The sequence below is a fragment of the Urocitellus parryii genome, chromosome 3, assembly GCF_045843805.1.
Source record: "Urocitellus parryii isolate mUroPar1 chromosome 3, mUroPar1.hap1, whole genome shotgun sequence".
In the NCBI taxonomy this organism is placed as follows: Eukaryota; Metazoa; Chordata; class Mammalia; order Rodentia; family Sciuridae; genus Urocitellus; species Urocitellus parryii.
This window is the reverse complement of record NC_135533.1, coordinates 14,741,549-14,769,362: the sequence shown is the minus strand read 5'-3', so window position 1 is coordinate 14,769,362 and position 27,814 is coordinate 14,741,549. Positions and strand designations below refer to the sequence as shown.

General features: G+C 36.5%; 1 protein-coding gene across 2 annotated transcripts in view; it reads left to right on the top strand.

The window, feature by feature from the left end:
- Luc7l2 (LUC7 like 2, pre-mRNA splicing factor) overlaps nt 1-27,814 on the top strand; it is a 72,221-nt gene that overhangs the window by 9,686 nt on the left and 34,721 nt on the right. The window contains exons 1-3 of one of the 2 annotated variants that reach the window (XM_026405404.2): nt 1,614-1,638; nt 4,370-4,440; nt 6,025-6,119. In XM_026405404.2, coding sequence (XP_026261189.1) covers nt 4,383-4,440; nt 6,025-6,119 — 153 coding nt within the window. In that variant the 5' untranslated portion in view covers nt 1,614-1,638; nt 4,370-4,382. Of the gene's footprint in view, nt 1-1,613; nt 1,639-4,369; nt 4,441-6,024; nt 6,120-27,814 lie in introns of those variants that run through there. The other variant, XM_026405403.2, reaches the window with a different exon arrangement.

Sequence of the window (27,814 nt, the reverse complement as noted above, 5' to 3'; positions counted from 1 at the left end):
TCCACCTCCAGTATGAAGACATTGATCTCTGCTAGCTGCCAAGATTTTCCTTGTATAATGACAGAAGACAGATTTGGGGCTGGGATGAAATTATATCTTGGAATATAGCTATATTAATATTTCTATTCTCACGTTTCTGTCATTACCATTCTGTTAGTTCTTAAAGATCCTTTTTCTCCTACCAAGACTGTTTCCCAGTCTCATTCTTTTATAAATGTTGTTACATGAATTAAATTTTCATAGATGGGTGGGCTAGATTTCAAAATGTTAGTCTTTAACCGTATCCATCAAGAATGAACTTGTTTGGGAATTTTTTTTTTAAGTGGACATTAAAATTTTTTTGAACTTATCATGGGGATTAAGGTGGGATAATGTTAGTACCTATTTGTAATTACAAATCGTGAATCAAAGGATTAAGAGGGATTGTCTTTCTGAGTTTATAGTAGTACCCCTTGGGTTTGCAATTTTCTGGAGGAAAGGAAAGCTGCTACTGCTACTCAGTTCAACTTTATAAGTTCAAAAAGAAATGATATTATAGTTGGAAGGCAGACTGTTAAAACTTTTTTCTTTTCTTATATAATGAATATATGTCTGAAAAGTATAACATATCAAGCCATGTTAAATGTTTTCAAAGCATCTGTGATTATATTATGTTAAGATACAGCAATGAGTTCTTTTATATATATTGAATCCTATACTTAGAACTGTTTAAATATGCAGTGGGTGTAACTGAGTATATTTTTTAACAAGGAAACAAAGTTAATTTTAATAAAAGGATTTGTGTAAGTGAATTCTAAAGGAACAACAAAGGTAGGTGGGAAAAGTTAGAGTTGGTGAGAAAGTGTGAGGAGAGTGCAAAAGTAATGAGATTGATTCCTGAGTATAGTAGTCACCATGCAGCAGTAGTCGCCTGCATTTACCTTGGCTCCACATGAAGACACGGAGTTTACTTGTGTACTTCTTAGGGTCACTTCTGCCCTGGAGTAGACTAGAAACTGGCCATTGGTCTCTATGTAGTTCCCATATGATCATGTGGACTCTGCAGATTATATTGGATGAAATGAAATGATAGTGAAAGAAAAGGATTTGGGGATTCAAAGAGTTGGGGAAACAAAGTAGCTTTAAATTTTCAATTTTATCACTTCTCTTTCTAGCTCTAGCTTTCCTGTCCCTGAGGGTTATGGATCTTAGTCAGAGAGAAGGGACCTGGCCTGTCCCAAGCCAGTGGTGACATATGACAAGTCTATCTGTGGGAGGGCTTTGGTTGCCACACTAGAAAATGTGGGAGGGCTTCTCCCTTCCTGCCCCCATTTATAGACATGGGGATGCATCTATTACTTTGTGTGCTGTTGCCTTTTCTCTTCCCTCTTTGTTTTCCCTAAGCTGAGCTCTAAGCTAAATTCTGTACCAAAAAAAAAAAAGGATTGCTTTTATAAATTGCTTGCCATTAATGCCTGATAATATGCAGTAAGATAGGAATCTGCATACCATTAAATATGTCAAATATTACAAACTTAAGGTTCTTTTGAAATTATACTAAACTCAGTTCACTTTTGCTTAGCCTTCACAGTTGTTGATCACATAGCATGGTCATCCACTCACAGCTTAAAAAAATACAGGGAGCATCGGACAGAATGGGTAAAGTAAAATTTTGATGTTTTTAAAATAGCACATAAATCTATGAAAGTTGATTTGGTTTATTGTTTGGGAGGGAAAAGGTGGGTGGGACTGGTGGGGAAGGGGTGGGTATTGGGATAATAGCATGCACCGTGTACAATGTGAGACATCACATAGGCTGAGGTTTAAGTAGGTATTCCTACTAAAACTTAAATATAAGTCAGTTTCAGAAAAGGCAGGACCATAAAAGGCAGTGTTGGGAATTATAATGTGGTTATTTTGACCTCCAGATAGAGGATTTTGAGTATAGTTTGGACAGGTGCTCTCTATCTAGAGTGGCCAGTCTGTATTCCCTGAGTGAAATCAACTGCTTCAGTCCACCTTAGTCTCTGTTACATTAGTGAAGGACCTGGAGACGACCAATATGCATTCTAGTTTTTATTGTAAACCTATGACTTGGGTGATCTCAAATCAGGATTATAGTTTATGACACCCATGAAGGGGTTAGCAAAAGGGAAATAAGTGAATTGTAATTTTGAAGATAGTTTTGTGGTAGGAAGTATTAAATAGGACTTTCGGTGTTTCGAATGGAAAACTGTTCACGTGCCAAAGTTCTAAATCAAATTTATAATTTGAAAAACTTGGCATTGTAGTTATATACAAAGCCTACTGAATTATTTGTGGTTATAGGGCAGAAAAGACCTCCATGTGCTTATAGACAGTCTTGTTGACTCAAATAACTTGACCTAATTTTTGCTCCATTATTAAAAAAAAAATTAGAGGGCATCAAATTTTACCCCCAAAATGTTGTTCTGGCCCTGACTTTGCTATTTCCCTACATGAAGCTCTTTGCCAACACCAGATTTTGTTTACTTGCTATTCACCAAACCTTCATGCTTCTGTAAGCTTTGTCCAAAATATTAGTCCAGTGTGGAATGCTCTTTCTTCTTTCCTTTGCTCTAAGTCCTGTTCATCTTTCAAATATTGGCTTCTACTTAATGCATGAAGCCTTTTCAACCTTATTATGTCTTTGCTGCTCATTCTAGTCTTAAAATTTTTTAAAGGTATCTTACCTTTTGGAAACACCCATTTGGCACTTGAACCAAGCTACCTGTGTTATTGTTATTTATATGTCCTATTCTCTAGCAAAATGATGGGTAGGGTGCTTGTCTTAGCTGTTTGTCTTAAGCTCTTGTCTAGCATGGAGGCCTAGTGTCACTTAGGTTGATTCTGTGATTTGGATCTAATATCAGTGTGCCAAGGCACTTTATTCCCATTTATGTATTATTTTTTAATATATGAGAGGAAAATTACTGGGAAAATTGGCTTACACAATTTAGATTATTTTCATATGACTATAGGCCCAGAAAACTGAAAGATGAAGTACATCAAACTTATAAAATTATATTCTTATGTTATAAGGAGATTTGGTTCATATTTGTCCTTTTTTTAATTATTATTATTATTTTTTAATGGGCGCTGTTTTTACCTAGTTTTCTTTTTGAAAAACATGGTTTGGGCCAGATACTATGACAGAAATCAAAATTACCTGTATTTTTATTTTAAAAATTCTTTGTTGATTTCGTTAAATTATGCTTCCATTGCATAAGCCCAAATAAATTGTTAAATACAGCATGGTTATGTAGCCAAATTGTTTAAAAAATCTTAGCCTTAAAAGTCCTTTAAACAGAACTTGAAAAATATCAGTAAACAGATCCTTACTTGCTAGTTGTTCTTGGTATTTCTGTATTTCGATTTATTAGGAGTTTTATGATTTTTTTGTTTTAGAGATTTCTATAATGACTAATATTTGATAACTGTATCTGTTGTGTTTGCTACAACACATCATTTGCTATCAAATGATTGTGGAGCACCCATTCATTTGCAGTGAGGATTTATTTTAAAATGCTTTTTGGCATTTAAAAAGATTGATTTTTTTTTTTTTAAGCTCACCAGGGCTACCACTTGCTATATTCGTATTTGGAATTGTTGATATTTTATCTGCTAGAGTATCTTTAGGGAACATATATCTTATTATTAGATTTAATGTGATTTCTTATGCAAAAACAGTCACTGTGCTAGAAGAAATGTTTGATTAGTAATACTTTGGTGAATGTTAATTTTATTCTAGGCCTAGCTTATACCCTTGAGCCATAAAATTGAACATAGTACTGAAATGACACTGCTGTTGTATTGCCAAAAAGCTTAGATACTTGTAGCAGGGAGACCCCTAGATATGTAAGGGTTGGGGTTCCCTTCCTTTAAAAAAATTCATCAACTTTAAAATCATTAACGTAATTAGGGTATAGATTTAAAACAATTTGTTTTTCTTAAAAGCCAGGGAGGAAAAAGCCTCTATTTACAGATTTACATTCTAGTGTGAGTTTATCTTAGTGTCCTTCCAACATGAGCTTTAGGCAGACACTTGCCAATCTTGATAAAATATACTTTTTAGAGACACATTAAAAAAAAAAAAAACAAACCCCAGTTGGCCCAAAGGCCATTTCCAGTGTTCAGCCTTGGACTTTTACTTACAGTCAGTCATATTCTTCCACACTTGTGAAGTCAGTATTATTATTAAAAATCAAACAAAAAAACACAAAAGTATAAAACACCCTGATTTTGTTCACTTTTGTTTTCATATACAAGAATCTCTACAGTCAACATGTACTTCTAGATGCTGTATTGAAATTGCTGGCAGAGTCTATTCTATACAAACTGAACAATCTGGCCCCTTGTTTCATTTGTAAAGGTTCAATGTATCTATGCCTGCCTACTTCAATCTGCAAGGGAGTGTCAGAAAGGCCCCGCAATCGCCGAGCCGTGAGTTATCACTAACTTTTCAGATGTGTTAATGAATGTGGAACAAAAGCAGTTGTGTTTAAAAGGAAAAACGGACCATCAAAATAACCTTTATTATAGTAGCAGGCGTGAACACTAAATGGATTATTCCAAATCGTGTCAGAAATAACCTACTAGAAATTAGCCTTTAGAAAACCTACTGTTGAACTGCTCTGAAGCTACTATTTTAACTATAAATTATTATCCTTAAAAATGTATATACCCTGGTTGCAAATTAGAATGATCTTTAAATCTTTTTAACCACATTAAAACAATTTAAACAAAATCTTACCCCATAGTATTGAATTTAAGTTACGCTCTTCAATATAGGACCATTTGAAGGGATAAAGTTTGAACCCTGTTACTTCACATGTGAAAATACAGAAATTAATTTAAATGATTGAATCATTTCCTAGATGAAAGTGTATGAAGTACTCCAGGCATCATGTGAACTACCTAGGTATTTACAGTCTCTTTTAGTACTAACAATTTTTGCTTCAGTAATTCACCAGTAGGTTTTCATTTATCAATGATGATATCAATTTAAGGCTAAAATAAAACACCTACATTTCTTAGGGCTTATCATTCTATATAGAAAGAGGAAACATCTTATGAATTTTTCTTTTATTTTTCCAAAGAGATTCTAAGCCAAAAAAAAAATGTAACTAACATCTGTATTTTGTTATTAGAGCTAGTTACTTTTCTTTTTTTAGATTCTTTAAAGTTTTGAGTTGATAGCCATAAGCAGGTTGGATGCTTCTGTTGATTAGGAGGTGTATTGTTTTATATGAAGACAGAATGAATTTAAATGTACCCAGTTTGGCAATATATAGCACAGACTACATAAAACTTGGAGGTATGGAACCTTTGGAGGCATTAAAGTTAACATTTCAGTTAGGCAATGTGCCTTTGTTTGACTGGTGTGTAAGTCCTTCTTCCAGGTTTGTACGCTCTTAAACGCGTTATTCTACCCTCTCTAACTCCTCCCGGCAGCAAAAGGGAGACACTTCAACTGGAACAAAATAGTGGAAGAAATGGCGTCTGGGGTTCAGTGGGGATTCGCAGTGTGTATGCAATGTTTGCAAGATTACTTTTTATGTTTTTCAATTAATGTAAATAATTACAAAATAAATCAGTGCTTACTGTCAAGAAGGGAACATTGTATACCAGTAGAAAATCTCTTAGTGGGTCTGTTGCAAGTTGCTTAACCTCTTGGAGCCTCAGTTTCCTCACCTGCAATATGAAGGAGTTGGACTTGATAATCTTTAAGGTCCATTCCTGCTCTAAAATCCTATGCTTTTCTGAAGTCCTCTGTTTAACAGAATGCATTGCTTTCCCACTTTGACTATTTGAATTACATGTGCAGTACACATATCGCAACTGCATGTTGTCTAAAATAGTTTTTCTGTAGGATGTTATGTAAAAAAAAACTAATCCCTCTTGAGCTGATTTATAAATGTGTGTGAATAGAGCCACACATACAAAGTTAGTGATACCAGGGCTCTGAGAAAATAAATACTTTCTAGTTGTCTAACCTTGAATGTTATTAACTTTTCTATATTACAGGAGATACTACTCGTCAACGAATCAAATTCAGTGATGACAGAGTATGCAAGAGTCATCTTCTCAACTGTTGCCCCCATGATGTCCTTTCTGGAACTGTACGTATTAAATCTATCATTTGATAATTGGTGTGCTACAAAAACAGACTACTTGATAAAGCCCTCATTTTTTTTTGTCAGATTATTAGGCAATAATTTTTTAACAGTGTCGTTAGAGGAATTTACATTCCTTATATTGTCTATTCGGATTGATAATTTAATATATTTTTTTATTTTTTTAAATGTTTATTTTTTAGTTGTAGTTGGACACAATATCTTTATTTTATTTATTTATATGTGCTGAGGGTCAAACCCAGGGCCTCACACATGCTAGGCGAGCACTCTACCACTGAGCCACAACCCTAGCCCCTTGGATTGATAATTTATATCTTTAATAATAGTTTTGCTCACAGAGGTTGATATTTACAAGTTTTTTCATTCTTCAGAACAGTTTTTTAAAAGTACTTAATTGGAAAGTAGAGGTAGTTAGCATAATACATCATTTGTACTTTTAGTTCAGAAATACTATAGATGATTTTTTTTTTTTTTTGTGCCAGGGATTGAATTCAGGTGCACTTGGCTACTGAACCACATCCCCAACCCTATTTTGTATTTTTATTTAGAGAAAGGATCTCACTGAATTGCTTAGTACCTTGCCTTTGCTGAGGCTGGCTTTGAACTCCATTTCTCCTGTCTCAGCCTCCTGAGTTGTGGGGATTACAGGTGTGCACCACTGTATCCAGCACTATAGATGATTTTTTTTTTTTAATTTTTGTTTTTAGTTGTAGGTGGACACAATACCTTTGTTTTATTTTTATGTGGTGTGAGGATCAAACCCAGTGCCTCTCGCGTGCCAGGAGAGTGCTGCACCACAGAGCAACAACCCCAGCCCCTATAGATTTTTTCGGGTGAGGCAGGGAACACTTAATCACTGAACCACAACCCCAGCCTTTTTTTTTTTTTTTTTGGAGACAGGGTTTTGCTAAGTTACTTAGGGCCTTGCTAAGTTGCTGAGGCTGGTCTCTAACTTGGAATCTTCCTGCCTCAGCCTCTTGAGTCATATAGGCATGCGCTGTCATGCCTGGCAAATAGAATAGATTTTTACCCAGAGTGGTATACATGTTTTGTTAAGATTTGTGTAGATTTATAGCTGAGTGTTATGGTGAATGCCTGTAAAATCAACTACTTGGGAAGTTAAAGCGGGAGGATCCCAAGTTCAAGGCCATCCTAGGCAACTTAGGAAGACCATGTCTGAAAACGACATGGGGATGCAGCTCAGTAGAGTGCTTGGTTTGTGTATGCATAGGTTCGATCAACAGTAATGAAAAATAATATTTGTGCCCATGTATATTGTGGAGCCCAGTAAGAAAAACATTAGTAAATGCTTACATTTATACAGTAACTTGAGAGTAGCATTGTCACTTAAAATTCATCTGTATTGCTGACTCCTAATAGAAAGCTCAGTTTAGATTCGATGATTGGTCTTAAGATTTTCATCTTTTTTTTTTTTTTGGTACCAGGGATTGAACCCCAGGGGCACTTATCCTGGGTCACATCCCCAGCCCTTCCTTTTTTTTTTTTTTTAATATTTAGTTTTTAGGCAGATATAATATCTTTATTTTTATGTGGTGCTGAGGATTGAACCCAGTGCCTCACAGGTGCTAAGCAAGCACTTTACCACTTGAGCCACAACCCCAGCTCCATCCCTTCCTTTTTTTGTGTGTGTGTATTTTGACTCAGTCTTGCTGAGTTGTTTAGGGCCTTGCTTAAGTTGCTGAGGCTGGGTTTGAACTTGCAATCCTCTTGCTTCAGCCTCTCGAGCCACTGGGATTATAGGTCTGCACCATCTTGCCCAGCAAAGAGTATCATCATTTAAATTCAGAAGATAAAACACATAATGATGGGTCTTTTAAAATGGAACAGGAATTGATTGCCTAACTTTTGGATTTGGTTGAAATGATATTGAGTTGCTTCCCTTTACAGATGCACTCAGTGGTAGTGGGGAGCTAGTAAGGGATAAACCTCAAACTGGCTTTATTTCTCATTTGCCAGAAATGTGTCAAATGAAGAAAAGATTTCCAGCTTACCTTTTCAGAAGCAGTGAGTTCCCCTAGCTAAAGATGTCTAAATGAGTGGTTTCGTCTTTCAGAGGAAGATTTAAATTAAGGACATACTTCAAACAGAAAAGATAAGGACATATGCAAAAGAAACACTTCTGTCATTTCCTAATTGGGAAGACAATTGAAACTATGAGCCTAAAATGTTTTTAAGTAGAATACTACAGAGTAAGAAATCTGGTTTCTGAGCATGTGTATAAGAACTATGGCAGATAGTAATGGCAGAAAAGTTTCTATCTACTCAAGTTTCCAAAATTAAAATATTTTCTACTATGTTGTAATACATTTGAAATCTATAATTATAATTATCTGTATATTCTGAGATTCTTCATACTTATTGTTTTATAAAATTTAACAATTAAAGTAATTTTATTTAATAGCTAAATTATCTCTTCAGATAATTTAAAGAATGAGATTAACAAAATGTCAGAATTTAGGTTTTTTCCCTTTTTCCTAATATTCTAAAGTTAACCATAGCAAGATTTGGACTTATAGTAATGATAAAAAAAAAAATCTGTTATGCTTTACATCTCAAAATGTACATAATGCAGTTATGTGCCTCTTTTGTGTGTGAACCCAGGGAGTCCTGCATGTTAGGCAAGATACTACTATTAAGCTGCAATGATTTCTGTGACATGTATTATCTGCAGTTTACAGATGAGAAATTAGCCTTAATGGTAATTAAGTAACTTAAAATCACTCAAGTCTGTTGATGTAAAGTGGAACTGGAACCAAACCCTAATTTTTTTTATTTTTTTAACATTTGCAGTGTTTTTATTATTGAAATATTTCAAACATAGGCAGATAGAATAGTATAATGAGCACCCATGGACCTAATACTTACCACTCAGCTTTAATAACTGGTGGCATTTGTCCCCTTTCTACAAACTTAAGTTTTCTGATCTGAGTTTCCTCCCGAATGTTTTCTGTTTTGTTGGGAATTCTTAATCATTAATTATTCATCATGTAAATAAAGATAATAAATGCTTGTTCTCGGACTTTCCTTTTTATAAAACTTACTGATGGCCGGGCATGGTGGTACATGCCTGTATCCCTTGGTTTGGAAGGCTGAGGCAGGAGGATCACGACTTCAAAGCCAGTCTCAGCAATTTATCGAGGTCCTAAGCAACTCAGTGAGATCCTGTTTCTAAATAAAATACAAAAAGGACTGGGGATGTGGCTTAGTGGTTAAGTGCCCCTGGGTTTAATCCCTAGTATAAGAAAAAAATTACTGATGAATTATAAAGTATACAATTTTTTAAAAAGATTTTTACCGTCTCTGAAATATGGATCTTAAACTCCATGATTTAAAAAAAAAGAAAAAGAAAAAAGAAACCACCGTCTTAATTGGAAACATTTTTCTATGGCATAGAACATGGAGATGAGGCTTAAAACTGAAGTGCTTTGTATTATATGATAAGCAGTTAAGAAAAGCTCTTATAGGTAGGGTGCAGCCGAATTGTAAGGCACTTGCCTACCATTCATGAGGCCCTGGGTTCAAGCCCAGCACTGCCAAAAAGAAAAAAAAAGAAGAAGAAGAAAAGCACTTTAAAGGCACCTGCAGAGTTAAACTGGGAAGGAAAACTCTTGCTAGCCTGATAGAAAGAGATTGTCTTAAATAAGGTTGGAATTAAGTAGGTGTGACTTTCTCAGGAAGAGAGTTTTGAGGATGAGCTAAAGAATTTTTATGAGACTGGAGTTTTAGCGTGGTGTCCGTAAGAATTTGAAAATCATTGATGGTGTGATTCCTTGTGACCTTATTACTAAAAGGGGCTGTTATTAATTTTTCATCTTCTGTATTAATGGCTTATAATTGCAGAGCTATTCTTTCTTTAGCACCGAAATCCTATAGGAAAATGCTTTTTGGTGACACAGTCTAGTAGTTCACAATTCTTTGAATTGAAGATACCACTTTCCTTTTTTTTTCTTCAGTGCTGGGAATCAAACCAAGGCCTTGTGTGCGCTAGGCAGGTGTTCTACCACTCAGCTACATCCGCAGCCTTATTTATTTTCTTTTCACATGTTAGATGAAGAATGAAAGAAATTTAATTGAAAAGAATTCTAATTGTTGATTATATAATACTTTTTCTTCTCTTTTTTTGTTTTGTTTGTTTTTAACCATGTTACCACTGTAAAGTGATGTTTTACCTTTTTTATGTGGTATCAGGGATGGGATTGAACTCAGGGGCACTCGACCACTGAGCAACATCCCCAGGCCTATTTTATTTAGAGACAGGGTCTCACTGAGTTGGGTTGTACCTTGCTTTTTGCTGAGGCTGGCTTTGAACTTGAGATCCTCCTATCTTAGGTATGCGCCACCACGCCTGGCTGGTGTTTCACCATTGTGCTACATCCCCAGTCTTCTTTTTGAGACTGAGTCTTACTAAGGTTGGTAAGGTTATCCTCAAATTTGTGGTCCTCCTGCTTTTGGTCCTCCAAGTCATTGGGATTATAGGAGTGAGCCACTGCACTTGACCTTTTTCTTTGTTTTTATAACAAAAGGATATTTGTTAGCTTTCTTAACTTTATTTCTTGGATCTTCCACTTCCAGCAGTATCTGGTTCAGAATCAGCAGAAATTAAGGCTCAAATAAATTGAATTGTCAAATATCTCCCTCCCTCTCTCTCCCCCCCCCCCCTCTTTGATACCAAGGATTGAACTGAGGGGCACTTGACCACTGAGTCATATCACCAGCCTTATTTTGTATTTTTATTTAGAGACAGGGTCTCACTGAGTTGCTTAGCCCTTTACTTTTTGCTGAGGCTGGCTTTGAACTTATGATCTTCCTGCCTCAGTCTTCCTGAGCTGTTGAGGTCAAATGTCATAGTCAGAAAAATCACAGTATTTTATACTCAAAGGTATTTTAGATTTACTTAAATCTACATACTTAAATTTTTTTTCATGCAACTGAGAAGTTGGAGATTAGGCCAGTTTCTCCTATTTAACTAGAGTTTCACATATTTTAAATATAGGTGTTTCCATGTAGTTTTAGAGATTCTGCTGCTCAACAATAGGGGAGTTTTAAAAGAACTGATTAGAAAATACTTAGGCACAGCATTAGGGACTTTGACATTTCAATGTCATCATTAAAATTTTATCTGTATTTTTCAGGTGATTAAATTTGTGAGTAGTTGTTATCAAAGTTCTGAATTGGTTTTATGGTGCCTCAGTAGGTTCTGGGTTTTATCCAGAGTGTGGCTTGTATTAATTGAAACTCCTTTTATTGTTCCTGTGACTTTCCTGTAATGCATGGTCTACAAGTTGTTTGGTACATACAACTCTGAATTTTAAAACTGCTGTCTGTTGGGTAATAAGTATGTAAAAGAGCCGTGAAAATATACAGAAGGAGAGCAAATATTAAGAAGTAGATCTGTTGGGTTTGGTGGCACACGCCTATAGTCCCAGCAGCTCTGGAAGGTGAGGCTGAAGTAGAAGGGTTGCAAGTTTGAAGCCAGCCTCAGCAATTTAGCGAGAACTGTTTTAAAAGAGCAGGGGATGTGGGGCTGGGGTTGTGGCTCAGTGGTAGAGTGCTTGTGAGGCATTGGGTTCAGTTCTTAGCAGCACATATAAATAAATGAATAAAATAAAGGTCCTTCACCATCTAAAAATGTATTTAAAAAATAGTAGTGATTATACATGCAAATGTGGTTGTAAGTTCTGTGTCGAAGGAACTGCTGAGCTAGAGCCAGTCCAATACATGCAAATATGAGAAATTAACTTATAGATTCTCTAGACTTAAATAATTCTTCCCCCAAAATAATTGTTTTGGGATACCTTGATATTACTTAACAGATTTCTTGGCATTAACCAAGATTTTTGGCTTGATTTTTTTTTTAATTTGTATTATAACCATTTTTTTAGAAATTACTTATAGGTAACATGCTAAATAACCCAGGTCTTGCCACATTTGGCTTTGAAGTATATTGTGTCCTCTTAAGCAGATTTGTTGTGTTTAATTTTTTTTCTAATCTGTTACAAAAATATGCCTTCTTTAACAACTATCCTTATTTTTTATTTATTGTTTTGGGGTACCAGGGATTGAACCCAGGAGCACTCGGCCACTGAGCCAAATCCCAGCCCTATTTTGTATTTTATTTAGAGACAGAGTCTCACTGAGTTATTTAGCACCTCACTTTTGCTGAGGCTGGCTTTGAACTCAGGATCCTCCTATCTTAGCCTCCCAAGCCTCTGGGATTATAGGCATGCAACACTGCACCCAGCCCCTTCAACAAGTAGTTTTAGAGACTGCCCAACCAAAAATGCTTTTGGTGTCTAGGAAGTTAGAAGTACATTAAAAGCTTCCCAATGAATAATTCAGGCTTTACTATTAAACTTTTAAAACCAAGTCCTGAGTAATTTAGAGTGCTTTTAGCAAATAGGCACATGAATACTATGAACTACTCAACCTGAAGTAGTATGTCCTTTATTGTTTTGTGTGGTTGTTTTGTTTTGTTTTTGTTTTTTTGGATACTGGAGATTGAACTTGCACACTTTTACCACTGAGTTTCATCCCCAGCTCTTGTTTTTTTTTTTTTTTTTTTTTAAATTTAAATTTTTAGTTGTAATGGACACAGTACCTTTATTTATTTTTTTATGTGGTGCTGAGGATCAAACCAGTGCCTCATATGTGCTAGCAAGTGCTCTACCACGGAGCTGCAGCTGCAGCCCCAGCCCACATCCTCAGCTCTTTTTATTTTTTATTTTGAGACAGTGTCTCATTAAGTAATCAAGGCTATCCTCAAATTTGTAATCCTCCTGCTTCAGCCTCTTGAGTCCCTGGGATTATAGATGTGTGCCACTGCATCTAGCTATTTCTTTTCTTTTTTTTTTTTTTTTTTTTTTAATTTTTAGGTGTAGATGGACACAACACAGTGCCTTTTTATTTTTATGTGGTGCTGAAGATCGAACCCAGGTCCCACCCGTGCTCTACCTCTGAGCCACAATCCCAGCCCCCCATCTGGCTATTTCTATGCCCTCCCAAGTAACCCTTTTCTGTCATTCTGAATAATCTTATATCATTCATTTTATATAGTTAAAATAATATACTTCAGACTTGTGGAAGTGACCCACAGGCACACAATTTTGTTTTGATTTAGTCTTTGTCTGTGGTTGAGTTTGGTCAGCAGGTCTGTCTGTTAAATGAATTAATGGTAGTGTTAATGTCTTCTCTCCCAAATTGAATCACAATTAGCTATTTTAAAATTCTTATTCTATATTATGAAGTCAATCAGAGAGGAATCATTTTTAACTCATTTAATAAAAATTTTTACCTGGACATGGTGGCACATACCTATAAAAAAATCCCAGCTACTCGGGAAGCTGAGGAGGATTTTAAGTTTGAAACCCTCCTTAGCAGTTTAGTGAGAATTTGTCTTAAAATGAAAAAAGTTAAGTAAAGAGGACTGGGAATGTATCTCAGTGGTAAAGCACTTCAGAGTTTAATCCCCAATCTCAGAAAAATGTTTATTTTTTCAAACATATAAGTAGAGAGTTGTATAATGAACTTCCATGTACTCACTATACGTCTTCATTAAACACTTTACTTATGGTCTACCTTATTTAATTTTTTTTGAAATATTGATTTTTTAGTTGTAGTTGGACACAAAAATACTTTTATTTTATTTATTTTTATGTGGTGCTGAGGATTGAATCCAGGGCCTTGCATGTGCTAGGCGAGTGATCTACTGCTGAGCCACAACCCCAGCCCCAACCATATTTAATTTATAATCACTTTTGTTCTCTTTCTTTTGAAAATCTGACATCTTTGACCTATTATTTAGATTGGTTGTTGATACGTGGTAGCAGTGACCAATTACTCCGAACAAAACAGGAGGTCTGGAAGTCTTGTTGAAGACTTGTTGAATCACATTGATAGTCATAGTCTTGTATTTATTTAATCTATTTCATGATCATGTTTATTCTGAACAGCGATTCTCAGTAAATGCTTATTACCTAAAAATAGGAACTATTCTTCAGTTTTCCCTGAACCCCTAGTTTTGTTTTATTTTTTAGTCTCACTAAATTGACCAGGCTGGCTTTGAGCTAGTCATCCTCCTGCCTTAGGCTCCTGAGTAGATGGGATTAGAGGGCTTGTGCTCTCTAGATCTTTTTTAAGAGATTTTTCCAGTTTTATAAATTGCCCTTTAACAAGTCTGTGGAAACTAATGTGTTCTCTGAGGTAATTTATTAAAAAGGGAGGATGGAGTTATAAATGTGTCATTTGGAAGATATAGGATCCTGAACACAGAGCAAACACATTGTAATAAATAAGATCTTGGGACAAAAAAAAAGTTGTGTACAGGTAGTTAACCACAAACACCAAGCACATTTACAAATTCTCCATCTTTAGGAATATTTTGTGAAATGTAATGAGTGCAAGAAGCAAAACCAGATGACTTAGTAAAATCCTTTTTAGTTTGACCATCCTTATTCATTAAGGAACCTTTTAAAAGGATTTAGTGTTTTGCTCCGACATACAGAATTAAAACATTTTGGAAATGTGTTATCCTTTAAGCTTTTTTCTTTCATAGAATAAAAAATAAAGGTATATATTCAAATAATATAATCTGTAAAATTTCTTAGATGTGTTAAATTTTTCCCTCTTACTGTAATGGTATTGGAATGATGAAATTTATTGGAGTTAAGCAGAAGAAGAAATAGAAAGGGGTGAGAAGTATCAGATCAATGAATGCTGAATGGAGAAAGTTAAGGAGAATTCACTACTGTTTTTAGAAAAAAAATACTTTTGCAGTATTAGGGGTTGAACCCCTGAGTGTTTTACCACTGAGGTATGTCCTCAGTCGTTTTTATATTTAATTTTGAGACAGGATCTTATTAAGTCGCTGAGGCTGGCCACAAACTTGTGATTTTCTTGCCTTTGCCTGCCAGGTAGCTGGGGATACACACATGGGCCACCAAACCCTGCTCCCTGAATCTTGCTCAGAAATGTTATTTTTTAAATCATCAGCAAATAAAAACCAATGTGAGCCAGTTGTGGTGGTACACACCTGTCATCAGTGGCTTGGGAGACTGAGATAGGAGTATCGCAAATTCAAAGACAGCCTCAACAACTTAGGCCCCTCGCAAGTTAGTGAGACCCTGTTTTTAAGTACAAAAAGGGAAGGGGATATGGTTAAGCTCCCCTGGGTTCAATTCCAGATACCAAAAAATACCCCAAAATAAAAATCCTCAATGTGAGCAGGGTGCCATGGAGCACGCTTGTATTCCCAGCTACACTGGAGGCTAAGGCAGTTTAAGACCAGCAAAAATATAAAAAGGTCAGGGAATATGGCTCAGTAGTAGAGTGCCTTGCTTGGATTTAATACCTGGTGAGACACACACACACACCACACAAAGAATGGCTTTTAAAAATTAGTAATTTTAAATGTAAAACTTAAAAGTTTTCCTTAAAGAAGTGATTTGTTTTTTTCATCTGAGAGTTGTATTGATTGCTAAGACCAGCATTCATTCATTAACAAGTACTTACTGAGTACTTACTATGTGCCATGGGTTATGCTAGGTGTAGGGATATTAAAGTAGACATGATTTCTGCTTCAGAGGTGGGAATGTAAATTTAAATGGAGGAGCCACACCACCCAGTGTAAGAAATAATGTGGGGCTGGGGTTGTGGTTCAGTGGTAGAGCACTTGCCTAGCATATGTGAGATCGTGGGTTTGATGGCGTGTGCCACCGAGCATGGCCCCAGCCTTTTTCATTTCGAGTTAGGTTCTTTCTGAGTTGCCCGTGCTGGCCTCAAAGTGTGGTCCTTCTGCTTCAGCCTCCTGAGTAGCTGGGATTAGAGGTGTATGTTACTCTTCCTGGTGCTAATATAATCTTTGTGGGACAATTCCTCTTATGTATTTTTTTCTAGTTATTTTATTCTAGTCCCGGGTCAGAAATGGATTTCAAAGTCTTTCCAGCTATATTCTTTAAAATATAGTGCTGTACCACTGAGCTACAGCCCCAGCCCACATCCCCAGCTCTTTTTATTTTTTATTTTGAGATAGTGTCTCGCTAAGTTGCCAAGGCTATCCTCAAATTTGTAATCCTTCTGCCTCAGCTGCTGGGGAGATTGAGTGAGGAAGATTGCAAGTGAGGAAGATTGCAAGTTCATGGCCAACCCGGGCAACTTAATGAGATCCTGTCTCAAAAGAAAAAGTAAAAAGGGTGGGGGATATAGCTCAGTGGAGAATGCCCCTGGGTTCAACCCCAGTACCAAGAAAAAAAGATGGATAGATAGACAGCAAGTAGTAGATGGATGGATTCACATGTCAAGATAAACTAAGTTGGGCCGGGCACGGTGGTGCATGCCTGTAATCCCAGCTACTAGGGAGGCTTAGGCAAGAAGATCAAGAGTTCAAAGCCAGCCTCAGCAAAAGCAAGGTGCTAAGCAACTCAGTGAGACCCTGTCTCTAAATAAAATATAAAATAGGGCTGGGGATGTGGCTCAGTGGCCAAGTGCCCCTGAGTTCAATCCCCAGAACCCTACCCTGCAAAAAAAAAAAAAAAAAAAACTAAGCCTAGGCTGACTTGGAATTTGTGTTCCTCCAGCCTTAGCCTCCTGACTAATAGGAATGACAGGTGTGCCACTGCCCAGCTTAAGTTACATGTTATAGGAGTTTATGCCAATATTCATAAGCATTCTTCCTTGCCTTCTAGTATAATCTACTTTGACCATGTGGTACTGCTGTGCCTTCCAGGTACTTTCAGTATTTCAGCTGTTGATGAATTGACCTATGGATATCAGACTCCATGTTTTGTTTTATGGTGCTGTGGATCAAAGCTTATGCTTGCTAGGCAAACACTCTACCACTGAGCCTCATCCCCAGCCCAGGTTCCATGTTTTTATGTAATTTTTAAAAAATATATTTATTTTTTAGGTTTTTTAGGTTGACACAGATCTTTATTTTATTTTTACGTGGTGCTGAGAATCGAACCCAGTGCCTCATGCATGCTAGGCGAGTGCACTACCACTTAAGCCACATCCCCAGCCCCGTTTTATGTAATTTTTTAAATGAGAGTATCTTAGACAAATGCATGCTATAACTCAAGGAAAAAAATATAAAACTTTCGGGCTGGGGATGTGGCTCAAGCGGTAGCGCGCACGCCTGGCATGCGTGCGGCCCCGGTTCGATCCTCAGCACCACATACCAACAAAAGATGTTGTGTCCGCCGAGAACTAAAAAATAAATATTAAAAATTCTCTGTCTCTCTCTCTCCTCTCTCTCTCCTCTCTCTCTCTCTCTTTAAAAAAAAATATAAAACTTTCTGCTTGGAAAACATTTGGATAAAGATTGCCTATAGTGAATGTGGACATATCTGTACTATACCAGACACTGCTACTTTGATTTCTTGCAATTTTGTCAAAGTCAGCATGTCCAAAACAAGACATTTTCCTTCACAAATTAATCCTCCCATTTGCTTCAGTTAGTTCTCTTTAGTAGCAACAATGTTTTCATGCTTGAAACCTTGAAAAAAACATCCCTTTTTCCTCTCCATACTTCATTTCTTCTTAGTTAAAAATCGTTGATTGTCACTATTATTGAGAGAATGTTGAGTTACACTAAGAATCTGATCATATTTATAATTTGCTATCAATAGTTACGTGACCTCTCTGAGCCTTCATTTTCAATATCTCTAGGAAGGTAGCATTGGAACTGATGATTTCAGAGAACTCTCTCATCTTTAAAATTCTTTTGTTTTTCTTTAGCACTGTAGTTTAGCTCCATCACCTCCTTTTCTTTTTCCTCTTCTAATTTGATCCAGTGGCATTATTCCTGGGTGGTGGTAATATGCGTTCTTGCCCTTGGTCTCTTTGTTCTCGTCAACCCATCCAGTAGTGTGAATGCTTCTAAAACAGATTTTATTACGTCATATTTTTTCCAATAGTTAAGGGTTTTTACTTATTTGCTTACAGAGTAAATTTTATCGTTGGCTCATTTTCAGATTCTTTACTAATATAGTCAGAGGTTGCAAACAGATGGCCTATAGGCCAGAATAATCCTATATCTTGTTTTTCGACATTATTATCCCTTATCTCTATTAGTAACCATCTGGTTTCATACAAATTACTGCTGTTCATCCTCCAGATAGGAAAAATAATATTTTCCTTAAAACATTTGCTCAGGCTATTTCCTATCTTTTTCTATGTAAATCATCTTTACTTTTCCTAGAAAACTTTCATATACATGGATGCAAAATTAGTAGCCCCCTGTTATAAATTCCTTTACAATGGAAGTATTAGGAAGTATGTAAAGTTATGAGCCAAGAAAATATGCACTTTAAAAAAAATCATTTATTTGTTTTTTGCATACATGACAATATGGAATGCATTACACTCATTATCACCCATTTACAGCACAAGTTTTTGTAACTCTGTATATAAAGCATGTTCATGCCAAATTATGCCATATACAAGTACTTTTTGCATTACAGTTCTTAATACACATATATAAAATATGTTCTTAACATAGTGCATCTATGATATTATATAGCAAAATATGGAGTGCCTTGTGTGGTGGGTTAGCTCTTTTATGGGTCTTGGGGATGTAACAGTGATCAAGAAAGCCTGACTTTCCTCATCAAGCTTATATCTCAGCGTAGTCAATCAGCAAAAGTAAGTATTTGACAAAGTGCATAAACATTGTATCCATACAGCAATCTTGAAGTACTTGAGAAAAGAAGTTCAGAATGCGTGGGTGAGTAAGTATAGTATTACCTATCAGGGTGTGAAAGAGGTAAAAGCTGGTTTTCTGACTTGATCCAGTGCCCCTTCTGTGTTTCATTCCTTATGATATGGTACTCAAGTACAAGAGGATAAAGTATAAAATATGAATGTTTCCTGTTGTACCTCATCCCTGTTCCCAGTCCTAGACTTACAAACAATTTAGTGTACCTATTTTGCATTCCCTTCTGTGCATTCACAAGTGTGTGTTTTAACAAATGGCATTTATGTTTTTTTTTCCACTTGTAATGTCATTTAGAGATTTCCATGTCAGTTGCCAACATTTAAAAAAATGCCTACCTAATATTTTATAATATGGTCTTCCTGCATATTATAATTATTATTTTTAAATTCTTTTTAGTTGTTGATAGACTTTTATTTATTTATGTATGGTGCTGAGAATCGAACCCAGTGCCTCACACATGCCAGGCAAGTGCGCTACCACTGAGCTCCAGCGGCCTCTGCATATTATTTTAACCAGTGACTATTAATACATTAATAATTTTTATTTCTGTTTTTTTGTATACAATATGGCAATAAAATCCTTTTGTACTTCTTTGTGTACATTTATAGCTAGTGCCTTAATGTTTTGTTCTTTCTTCATTGAGAATGTAAATTCCTTGGTAGCAACATTTTTATGTTCCTAATGTTTTGTAACTCTGCTCAGGATCTATCTCATACAAATCAGCATATGTTATATAGCAAAGCAATTTTTTTCTCTTTAGTTATACATGACAGTAGAATCTATTTTGACATATTTATACAAGCATGGAATATATCTTATTTTAATTAGGATCTCAGTCTTGTGCATGTACACAATGGTGAAATTCACTGTGGTGTATTTATATATGTACACAGGAAAGTTATGTCAGATTCATTCCACTCTTTCCTATTCCTTTCTCCCCTCCCTTCCCTTCATTCCCCTTTGTCTAAACCAGTGAACTTTTGTTCACCCTCTCACCCACCCTTTATTGTGGGTTAACATCTACATATCAGAGAAAACATATGAACTTTGTTTTTTTGGGATTGGCCTATTTCACTTAGCATGATAGTCTCCAGATCCATTTATTTGCTGGTGAATATCATGAAGTAATTATTATTTGTGGCTGAATAATATTCCATTGTGTGTATGTACCACAGTTTCTTTATCCACTTGTTGGTGGGCATCTAGGTTGGCTCCATAGCTTAGCTATTGCAAATATGCTGCTATAAACATTGATGTGGCTGTGTCACTATAATATGCTGATTTTAATTCCTTTGGGTATATATGGAGGGATGGGATAACTGGGTCAAATGGTGGTTCCATTCTTACTTTTTTGAGGAATATCTACACTGCTTTCCTGGAAGATTGCATTAATTTGCAGTCTCACCAAAAGTGTATGAGTGTACCTTTTCCCCCATATCCTTGCTAACATTTATTGTCACTTTTATTTTTGAGAATTGCCATTCTGGTCAGATTGAAGTGAAATGTCAGTTTTAATTTGCATTTTTCTAATTACTAGAGATATTGAACATTTTTTTCATATATTTGTATATGATTTCTTTCCTTTTTTTTGGTTGGGCTGGAAATTGAACCCAGGGCCTTGTGCAAGCAAGGCAAAGTGTGGCAAGCACTCCACAAACGGAGTACTTTATAGCTAGTGTTTTAATGTCTTGCCCCCTGAGTTCAGTCCCCAGCTCCAACTCTATTTCTTTTGAGAATTGTCTTTTTAGTTCCTTTGCCTGTTTTTTTTGATTGGGTTATTTTTGTTGATTTTGTTTGGTTTTGGTGTTAAGCTTTTTGAGTTCTTTGTTTATCCTGAAAATTAATGACTTATCTGAGGTGCTGGTGGCAAATTTTCTCCCATTCTGTAGTCTCTCTTCTTCATGCTCTTGATTGTTTTCTTTGCTGAGAAAGCAAATGTTTTTACAATTACTTGCAACTGCTACCTATCTAGTTTATATCACTGATCCGTTCATTAACGGACTACTGCCATTCATTTACACTTGGTAGTCCTCTCAAATGTATAAACCAGTGTTTTGATTTGCTCTGCTCTAATATCATTTTTATTTATTGGTTTTGGTGTGTAATTTTCACATGCTTCTGTTTCAATTAAATTGTTTTCCTCTAAAATTAAAAAGTTTCATTGATCCCTGCCCCCCCCCAAGCCATTTTAAGATTGATATGTCGTCCATCATTGCATATAATTCAACCAGTTCCCAAAAGTTCAAACAAACCAACCTTGGGGCAATGTGTATTTCTGAATCACAAAAAATGCCATTTTATTATATGTCTTTGCCACCTTAACAAGAATATAGCTCTCTCTTTTTGGTGTTGAGGATTAAACTAGGGGCACTTTATCACTGAACTATAGTCCAGCCCTTTTAATTTTTTATTTTGAGACAGGGTCTTGGTAAGTAGCTATGGCTGGTCTCAAACTTGTGATTCTTCCTGACTCAGTCTCCATAGTAGCTTACAATATCTGCTGGAATATCTTTTTTTTTTTTAATGTCACATAATGTATCATTGTATTCCATGAAGTCAAACTCAAATTTGAAAGGCTCATAATGTTTCTCTTTTGTAAATCAAAAACAACATTGTTGGGGTTGAGGCTATGGCTCAGAGGTAGTGCACTTGCCTGGCATGTGTGAGGCACTGGGTTTGATTCTCAGCACTGTGTATAAATAAATAAAGGTCTATCAACAACTAAAAAAAAATTTAAAAAAAAAAACATTGTTAAACTTTGTTGTCTGTTTGCCTTTGTGTACTCTTTCATTGTTTCCTTAAATTCTTAGAATTCTGTAGTCCAATCAAGTTCATTTAATAGTCATGGTGTAGGCAACATGGGCTGTGCAAAACTTGGTCTGCTATGCAGTAGAGATAAATAGAAAAGAAAAACGAAAAAAAGACCATTTTCCCCCCCATGAAACTTAGAGTACATTTGAAGAGATAAAACTCACTTTCAGAAATTAAAAAGATAACGGTGGTGCATGCCTGCAATCCCAGTGGCTCGGTAGGCTGAGGCAGGAGGATCACGAGTTCAAAACTAGCCTCGGCAAAAGCTGAACTCGGTGAGACCCTGTCTCTAAACAAAATACAAGATAGGGCTGGGAATGTGGCTCAGTGGCTGAGTGCCCCTGAGTTCAATCCTCAGTACCCCATCCCCCCAAAAAAAAGATAAAAATAACACTTAAAATAATCAACTTTATTAAATAAACAGAAAGCAGCATAGAATGCAGGGGTTTTAAGAGAAGTTACTAGGATGAAGTAGAGTTATTTGTCCAAGACCTCTTCTTCATGCTCTTGATTGTTTTCTTTGCTGAGAGCGGAGGAATGGATTTGAAATGGAGAAGGCCAAATAAAGAACTGAATTCAGTTAAAAATAAGCATCATTTTTACCATTTACAATTTAACACAAAGTCTGTTAATTAAAATACTAAGAATAGAGCCAGATGCAGTGGTACACACCTATTATTCTAGTGATTGGGGTCTGGGGGTGCTGAGGCAGGAGGATTGCAAGTTGGAGGCCAGCCTTGGCAATTTGGTAAGATTGTGTCACACAGTAAAAACAGGACTGGGCTTGTAGCTCAGTGGTGGGAGTGCCCCTGGATTCAGTCCCGGACACTACCAAAATAAATGAATGCATACATAACATACATACGAAGAATAAACTTTTGGAAATAATCTAATTAAAAGTGTCTGGGCTGGGGTTGCGGCTTAGCGATAGAACGCTAGCATAGCATGCAAGGCCCTGAGTTCAATCCTCAGCACCACATAAAAATGAGTAAATATAATAAAGGAATTGTTTCCAACTGCAACTAAAAAATATTTTAAAAAGTGAATTGTTCAAATTTTTAAAATTAAAAATCTTACGGTTTTTGTCATAAATAGATATTTAAAATCCACAAAACTTGTTAAACATTTTTTTTCAGTATTTAAGAAAAGAGAAGCAGATGCAGTAGAAGCAGCAAATGTCTGAGACCTTGGTGTTGGAAGCATGTTGCACTGTTACTGATGCAGTAAGGATTGATCTGGCAGAGAAGCAGAGGCTCTGAAGGATTGGTGTAGTTGATCTTGGAGGGGTTCTATCAAGGTTCCCTCTGTGGTGACTATTTTAATTAGATGACTGGGATCATGAAGAATGTTCAAAGCATACTTTCCCTTATACTCACTTTTATAGTCGCAGATAGTTGTGGAGGGTTCTTGGGGCTTCTTTGTTTTTAGAATTTTAAACTCCTCTGATTAGTTGTGTTGTATGGACAGAGTAATATAGCTGATGGGTGTTTAGAATTCCGAAACTCTACTTTGGTACACTTACTGCCCTGCTAGGTCCCTGAAGAGGTGAGTTAAGCACAGAAGATATTCCAGACCAAAAAGTCTTCTTTACTAGATTGTTGTTCCTAGAGTTTAGGCCTCCAAGCTACTGTGGATAGCCAGACTAGACTAAAAAGTTGCAAGATCAGTTGGCTAAAGTTAGTAATAAGCCCAAATAATCCACCTCTTAGAAGAGAGGAATGCAGAGAAAACAGAGAGGACTAGTTCTAAACACTTAAGGAAAGGAGTCCAAGGAGGCTAAGATACCCTCCTTTCCCACCTGAAGCTCAGACCAGTTTTGTCCTGGGATGTTTCTTCACCATCTTCACTTGTTAGTAAGCCTGTGGCCCTCTGTCAGATTCTCTGTCCTCTTACTAGGCTGATTCATTCAGCAGGGTTTTTTGTTGTTGTTGTTTTTTTGTGGTGTTGGGGATTGAACCCAGGGCCTCTTCCGTGTCAGACAAGCACTTTACCAACTGAGCTATATCCCCAGCCCCAGCAGATATTTTTAAAGGATTTCTGTGCCTGGTTAAAGGTACATAGTAGATAAGGCAGATAAGAATCCTTTTTGTGGAGCTCATATTCCAGTGAGTTAATAATAATTTTTTCCATGCCTATACCTTCCTCTAAGGCAGACCCCTCACCTTTACTTTCACCCAAAATTTTAGCCTACTACAGTGGAAATAATTATGTTTTTTTTAATTTGTTTTGTTTTTGAATGACATAATTGCTTTTGTTCTTGTGGTTGGTTGTGTGTTGTAGAATCTAACATTAAAAACAGAGGTGTTTTAAACACAGGCAAAAGTTGTTATTTTTACGTTTTTTTCTTGAGAACAAATTGAGAAATAGAGTTAGGGGATAAAGATAATTGGTAAAAGGGAGCTTTGGATGTCTGCTGTGCAGATCTTTTTCTTATGGCATGGGAGATGAATATTATTGAAAAATACTTAAAACAATTTAGTACTAAAATATTGGAGCCTGCCTGGCAAAGTGGAAGAAATGTTAGATGAAGAATTGGTCTAACTGGGTGTACTAATATTACTCTCAAGCAGGTCATTTTTCCTGTACAGGGGATGGGAATGAAAGTAGATCAGTGAATGGTTGTCAGCACCACACACTATAAACACCTGGGTGGGTTTTGCAATTCAGTCTTCAAGTGATAGGGCTTGGGCTGTTTCTAAAAACCATCAATGTGAGGTGAATGCTTTCCAGGAACAGGTTGAGAACCACATCTGACTGTGACATCTTTTTTGTTTTATGAAATGTGATACAGCATCCTGTGAACAACTATAGCTTGTGAAAATATGTAACACGTTATGGGCATTGTTGGAGAAATTAATTTAAACTGCTGACTTATATAACAAACGTTGACAACTTTCTTTTGCCATTAGATCTTTAATTTCTATTTTATTTTCTGAGATCTTGTTTTTATTTATTTATTTTTAGTAGATGGACATAATACCTTTAGTTTATTTTTATGTGGTACTGGGGATCAAACCAATGCCTTACACATGCTAGGCCGGCGCTCTACCACTGAGCTACACCCCAGGCCCTGGGAGGTTTTTGTTTTTTTTTTTTAATAACTTTTTCTTAGTATTATTGTTAATTTTAAGTTCTACATATCCACTGGCCACTTCAGTTGCTGCTTATTGTCACTGGGAAAGTCCTCAGTATGTTAAATTGTAGACATTGGGGCCTGGAAAAATTTCTGCATGTTCAGTATAGCATTTTATGATGAAGGTTTTTGTAATTGTCATGAGAAGTCTTTATTGCTTCTTGTCCCCGTCACCCCTCCTTAGGTACCAGTGATTGAACTCAAGGGCACTGAGCCACATCCCCAGCCCTATTTTGTATTTTATTTAGAGACAGGGTCTTGTTGAGTTGCTTAGTGTCTTGCCATTGCTAAGGCTGGCTTTGAACTTGTGATCCTCCTGCCTCAGCCTCCTGAGCTGTTGGGATTACAGGCGTGCTTCACCATCTTTATAATTCTTATGTAATTAAGAACTGAGTGTAAGGCTAGGGTTGTAGCTTAGTGGTAGAGTGCTTGCCTTACATGTGGAAGGCACTGAGTTTGATCTTTAGCGCCACATAAAAAAATAAAATAAAGGTATTGTGTTCATCTCCAACTAAAAAAATATTGAAAAAAAAAAGAACTGAGGAGTGTAATAAGGTTTTACATAAAAACGGTTTTTTAAAAGTAGTCCTAGAGTTGGGGGAAAGATTAAATGCTACCTGGTTGAGTTTTTTTTCCTCAATTATGCTAGAAAAATGATTTCAAAACTGCAGGCTTGTTCCGTCTTTAACACCAAGAGTTTAAAAAAAAAAAAAAAACCTCTCTATAGTCCCTTTGGACCATAATAAAACAAATTTTTGATTCTTAATCAGAAATTCTTCCATTGATTGATGATTAGCTTTACATTTTGATTTTTCTCTAATTACTTCTTTTACCTGGCTTTTCTGCATGGCTTGGTTTTGAGACATTTGGTCAATCTATTCATATCCCTTTTGAAGTACATTAGTGTACAGAATAATTTTTGGAAGGTAAGAGTTTGCTTCTTTGTGTGGGTACCTGGAATTGAACTTGAGGGTACTCAACCACTGAACCACATTCCCAGTTGCTGAGAGCCATAGCCAAGTAGGAATGAAGCATGGCATTTTTGGTTGAAAGGTGACACCAGCAAGCCATTGAGATGATAATGATTATGTTAAGATGTGCATTCAATTGGAGATAAGACCCCTGCTCTCTGCCTGGGGCCTGCTACTTTGGAGCTCTAGTGGGACTCCTGGAGAGTTCCCATTGGTTGGGGAAGTGTGCTAGGAGGAATTTCCGGTGTGGTATGTGCTTGGCGTTTGCAGGAGTTTGGGAAATAAAGTTTGTTCCTGCTTGAGTGGCTCCTGATTTTGTGCCCAGCCAGACTGCGGCATTTGGTGGCCTGTACAGGGAACACCTGAATCTTGGGGGTAAGTGAAATTGCTCTCCCCTGAGGGAGAGCGAGAGAATGGGTGACCATTTCAAAAAACAATGTGTTCTTGTTTTTATTTATTTTGTTTTTGTTTCAAGCTGCCTAGAACTTTCTCAGGCAAACTGGGAAAAATGGTTGGCCCAAGGTTTGAAGTTGTTTGGCCCTGAGGAAGAGATAGACCATGAAAATACATTTTAAGAAAATAGGAAAATTGATACAATGATTTTTTGTTCTGTTTTTGTTTCATTCTGTTTCGGTTTTGTTTTGTGTTATCTTGTTGGGTTGCGTTATCTTTATAGTAGATTAGAAATTAGTAAAAAACAAACCGAAAGAGTGTTAAGTAAATTGTTAGAGGTTCAGACCATGGAGAAAGACATTTTATTAGATCAAGCAAAAGAGAAGGTCTCTCGAGCTAGACAGAGGAAGAAAATTTAAAGGAAAAGGAGCTGTTAGGGAAAAAGCTACAACAGGAGGCTGCTACTAACACCTTTCTATCACCAGAGGGCGTAAGTATCCAACCAACTGCTCCACCTATAGAGACAACATATCCTATGGGGCCCCCAACCCCAGTAGCTGATAGATGGGATCCTAAGACAGAACCTCAAAGATTAGCCGGCCAAGGCGGACAGCAGGGGTCTAATCTCCAATTGAATGCACATCTTAACATAATCATTATCATCTCAATGGCTTGCTGGTGTCACCTTTCAACCCAAAATGCCATGCTTCATTCCTACTTGGCTATGGCTCTCAGCACCCAGCCTTGTTTTGTTTGTTTTTTGTGGGGGTGTGGGGATGAGGGGGAGTACTGGAATTGAACTTGGGGGCACTCCATCACTGAGCCACATCCCCATCCCTATTTTGTATTTTTTTTAGAGACAGGGTTTCACTGTGTTGCTTAGCACTTCACTTTTGCTGAGGCTGGCTTTGAACTTGACATTCTCCTGCCTCAGCTCCTGAGCTGCTGGGATTACAGGTGTGCACCACCATGCCTGGCAGGGTTTTTTTTTTTAAAAACGAGCCTTCAGTAGAGATTTCTCATTTGACTCACACTATATCCTTTCAAAATTAGTTTTAGTTCACATTGGTTTATTTCAGTCATCATGCCATACTTTTTAACTAGTTATTTTTGTCTAATACTCTATTCATATCTAGTTACTTGTAAATTTTTCTCTTAGTCATAGAAATATATGAATTCAATTTATTTAATTTAAATTTAATTGGCCTATTCTTTTGAATTTTGATCCAGTGAATTCACTGTCCTTTTTAGTTGGAATATTGCACAAAATTGATCACGTCCTCTGTTTTACACATGTCCAGATTTTTGGCAAAAATGTTAAGTAGGCAGTGTCATTTCTAGATACCATTTGTAAAGCTAAGGCTCAGGCCTGTATGCTATAGATACCTGTTACCAGAAACTTCCCGATGATTGATATTACCCATATTTCTTTTAAAAAGATTTTAATTAAAAGGTTTATTTGCCTTCTATGAATGTTTTCTCTGATATGTGGATGCTAACACACAATAAAGGGGCACACAAATTGGAATGAAGGGAAGGGTCCAGGAGGCTGGGGAATGGGAAAGATAGTAGATGTATCAGACATACTTTCCTATGTTTATATATGAATACACAACCAGTATAACTCCACATCATGTTCAAC